At 55.3% G+C, this 3,812-nt stretch overlaps 1 protein-coding gene across 1 annotated transcript; it reads left to right on the forward strand.

The window, feature by feature from the left end:
- The first annotated feature begins 483 nt into the window (after positions 1 to 483).
- On the forward strand, positions 484 to 2,920 carry FOXC2 (forkhead box C2). Its single transcript, XM_090260035.1, has one exon. It carries the CDS (start codon positions 595 to 597, stop codon positions 2,098 to 2,100), a length of 1,506 nt encoding a protein of 501 aa, XP_090116161.1. The 5' UTR covers positions 484 to 594; the 3' UTR covers positions 2,101 to 2,920.
- Positions 2,921 to 3,812: the final 892 nt, after the last annotated feature.

Raw genomic sequence — 3,812 nt, forward strand, 5'->3', positions numbered from 1 at the left:
AAAGGGACTTGCTTCTTTTTCCGGGCTCGGCAGGGCAGCCAGTCTGGACCCCGGCTCGCTGGCCCTCAGGGCTACCGATTTGCTGGGAAGCTTGGAAAGCCGCCTTCCCCCTCCTGGAACGGACCAGGGGGCCAGCCTTGGTGCACCGCGCGCGTGGCGTCTCCGCGGCGTCCCCAGCCGCCCGCCCGGGCTGCCACCATCCGGCTCCCGAGAGCGAGAGAGCGAGCAGGGGCCGGCGCTGCGCTCGCCCGGGTCACGCCCTCCAGGATGCTGATCCGCCCGGTTCGCTGAAAACGAGCGCCCCTTCTCCATCCGAAGGCGGGCGGCGGGCGCCGAGCGCCGGCGCCTCCTCCACCTCGCCCCCGAAACTTTCAGGCACCCGGGGCTCCCCCCGCCGACTGCCTCTCTCCCTCTCTCTCTCTCTCTCTCTCTCTCTCTCTCTCTCTCTCTCTCTCTCTCTCCTTCTCCCTCTCTCCATCTCCCTCTCCCTCTCTCTTTCCCTCTTCTCTCATTTCTCTCTCCCTTCTCTCGCTCTCTCAGGGCCTTCCTCACGGTCCGTGCTAACAGGCAGTGGCGAGCCGTCTCGGACGCAGCATGCAGGCGCGCTACTCCGTGTCCGACCCCAATGCCCTGGGAGTGGTGCCCTACTTGAGCGAGCAGAATTACTACCGGGCGGCAGGCAGCTACGGCGGCATGGCCAGCCCCATGGGCGTCTACTCGGGCCACCCGGAGCAGTACGGCACGGGCATGGGCCGCTCCTATGCGCCCTACCACCACCACCAGCCCGCGGCGCCCAAAGACCTGGTAAAGCCGCCCTACAGCTACATAGCGCTCATAACCATGGCGATTCAGAACGCGCCCGAAAAGAAGATCACGCTGAACGGCATTTACCAGTTCATCATGGACCGCTTCCCTTTCTACCGGGAGAACAAGCAGGGCTGGCAAAACAGCATCCGCCACAACCTCTCGCTCAACGAGTGCTTCGTCAAGGTGCCCCGAGACGACAAGAAACCTGGCAAGGGTAGTTACTGGACCCTGGACCCGGACTCCTATAACATGTTCGAGAACGGCAGCTTCCTGCGGCGCCGGCGGCGCTTCAAGAAGAAGGACGTGCCCAAGGAGAAGGAGGAGCGGGCCCACCTCAAGGAGCCGCCCCCGGCAGCGTCCAAGGGCGCCCCGGCTGGGCCCCCCCTAGCGGACGCCCCCAAGGAGGCCGAGAAGAAGGTGGTGATCAAGAGCGAGGCGGCGTCGCCGGCGCTGCCGGTCATCACCAAGGTGGAGACGCTGAGCCCCGAGAGCGCGCTGCAGGGTAGCCCGCGCAGCGCGGCCTCCACTCCCGCCGGCTCCCCCGACGGCTCGCTGCCCGAACACCACGCAGGCGCACCCAACGGGCTGCCCGGCTTCAGCGTGGAGAATATCATGACGCTGCGAACGTCGCCGCCGGGCGGCGAGCTGAGCCCAGCGGCTGGGCGTGCGGGCCTGGTGGTGCCGCCGCTGGCGCTGCCTTACGCCGCCGCGCCGCCCGCCGCCTACGGTCAGCCGTGCGCGCAGGGCCTGGAGGCCGGGGCGGCCGGGGGCTACCAATGCAGCATGCGCGCCATGAGCCTGTACACCGGCGCCGAGCGGCCGGCACACATGTGCGTCCCAACGGCGCTGGACGAGGCCCTCTCGGACCACCCGAGTGGCCCCACGTCGCCCCTGAGCGCCCTCAACCTCGCTGCGGGCCAGGAGGGCGCGCTCGCCGCCGCGGGACACCATCATCAACATCACAGCCACCACCACCCGCAGGCGCCGCCACCTCCGCCGGCTCCCCAGCCCCAGCCGGCCCCGCAGCCCGGGGCCGCCGCGGCCCAGGCGGCCTCCTGGTATCTCAACCACAGCGGAGACCTGAACCACCTCCCCGGCCACACGTTTGCGGCCCAGCAGCAGACCTTTCCCAACGTGCGGGAGATGTTCAACTCCCACCGCCTGGGAATTGAGAACTCAACCCTTGGGGAACCCCAGGTGAGCGGCAACGCAAGCTGTCAGCTGCCTTACAGATCCACGCCATCCCTCTACCGCCATGCCGCCCCCTATTCCTACGACTGCACGAAATACTGACCGGCCCTGGACGCACTGGCTTTGTCTCCCAGACGCGATCCTCTCGGACAGTTCAGGCTTGCAGAGCCGCAAAGAACCAAAACACGTCCACCAGCTTTTTCTCAGACCCGGGAGCAGAGCGCGCGCGCGCCAGCTTCAGTCCTCTGGGAAGCTGCAGGTAATTAATCCGCCGCCCCGTTTCTGAGATTCTCAAGAGGCCCCCCGTGAAGGGACGCAGCCCAACGAAATGAATATTGATTTTAAAAATCCCTTTCCCCTACCAGGATGGCTGTGCTCTCTGCCCCACTCGGGGGTTCCAAAATTAAGTTATGGACCAAATATCATAGCGACGCAGTAATGACTCTCTGTAGAGACCTCCATAAGTTTATGGGGATCTCTATAGATTTTGTATGTGCTGTGTGTAATTTTAAATTTCTCTAACCGTGCTGTACAAATGTGTGAATTTGTAATCAGGCTATTTTTTGTTGTTGTTCAGAGCCATTAATATAATATTTAAAGTTGAGTTCACTGGATAGTTTTCATCTTGCCCAACCATTTCTAACTGTCAAATTGAAAATTCAGAAAACCTATGTGGGGTTTTCCTCCTGTACAATTACGAGATATAATTCTTTTCCCAGTTGTAGGTCTTTTACAGAACAAGAAGATAATTTATTTTTTGTTGTTGTTGGCTGACAAAGAAGTCAAGTATCTGATACTTTTTATTTACAAAGTATGATGGTTTTGTATAGTAGATTTCTCCCTGAGCATTCCTAAAAGAAAAAAAAAACTTCAAAAATTTTAACTTCACCTGTGTTTGTCTTATGTGGCCTTAATTGTTGTACTTACCTTAAAATAAACCCATGTTGTTTTTCTGCCCAAAACAGTGTGTTTGTGTACTCGCATTAAAAAAAAAAAAAAGGTGAGTTTGCAAATCCACCTGTTTTGATTATTTTTTTATACAGGTGGGTAAATGTGTATACAGACAGATATATATCACAGAGGAATGGGGGCACTTCCCTATTGTCTTGTTCGTGACAAAAGGCTTTCGATTAATTCAGAATTTCACCCTGTTAGAAGGCAATCCAGATACTGTCCTGGTTGGATGCGGCTGCCAGAAGGACTGCATGCTGTGATGTCATTTGCTGTAATGCATTTTGCTAAATGCAGAAAAAACATGCCAATTGTCAAAACAAACAGTGCCCTTCCATCTGAATGTCCAGCCATCCCCAATTTAGGAGAGGAAGGAAAAATATTTTCTGTTAGCTAACTACAAACCAGGGAGTCCTCACTTCCCTGGATTTCCTAAAATGCGGACTTCCTTACTCACTTTGATGGTTTTATAGAGAAGAATTAGAACTGGGCCAATGAAGGTCCCAAAGAGACTGAGTATGTAGCATTAAATGACCATCCTGGTAATGGCCAGATCAGAGGTGGATTTCAGATCTCTTTACTTCGTGATTTGATTTCTAAATCTTTACCCTATTGCAGTGAAAAGTCGTAAAGCTTCATTGCCCTTCAAAAATAATTTCCAATGCTTTGAGTACTAAATTTATCAAACTTTTCAGACTTCAAATAATAGGGAGATTATTTTTCTTTTCAATTATGATATCTCATCTTTCTTATTTTACTAGCAACACAGTGTTTGTGAGACGTGGCCAAGGGGAAGTGGCTTTGTTATTTATTTAACTGGCCAAAACCTACAACTCTCCTGCTGGCCCTTGTGTCTAAATTTT

Source organism: Furipterus horrens, unplaced genomic scaffold (genome assembly GCF_987537825.1).
Source record: "Furipterus horrens unplaced genomic scaffold, mFurHor1.1.pri manual_scaffold_13, whole genome shotgun sequence".
Lineage (NCBI taxonomy): Eukaryota > Metazoa > Chordata > Mammalia > Chiroptera > Furipteridae > Furipterus > Furipterus horrens.

What these genes read in the sequence shown, in the direction of transcription:
- FOXC2 (XM_090260035.1), top strand. Translation starts at nt 595, where the DNA reads ATGCAGGCGCGCTACTCCGTGTCCGACCCCAATGCCCTGGGAGTGGTG.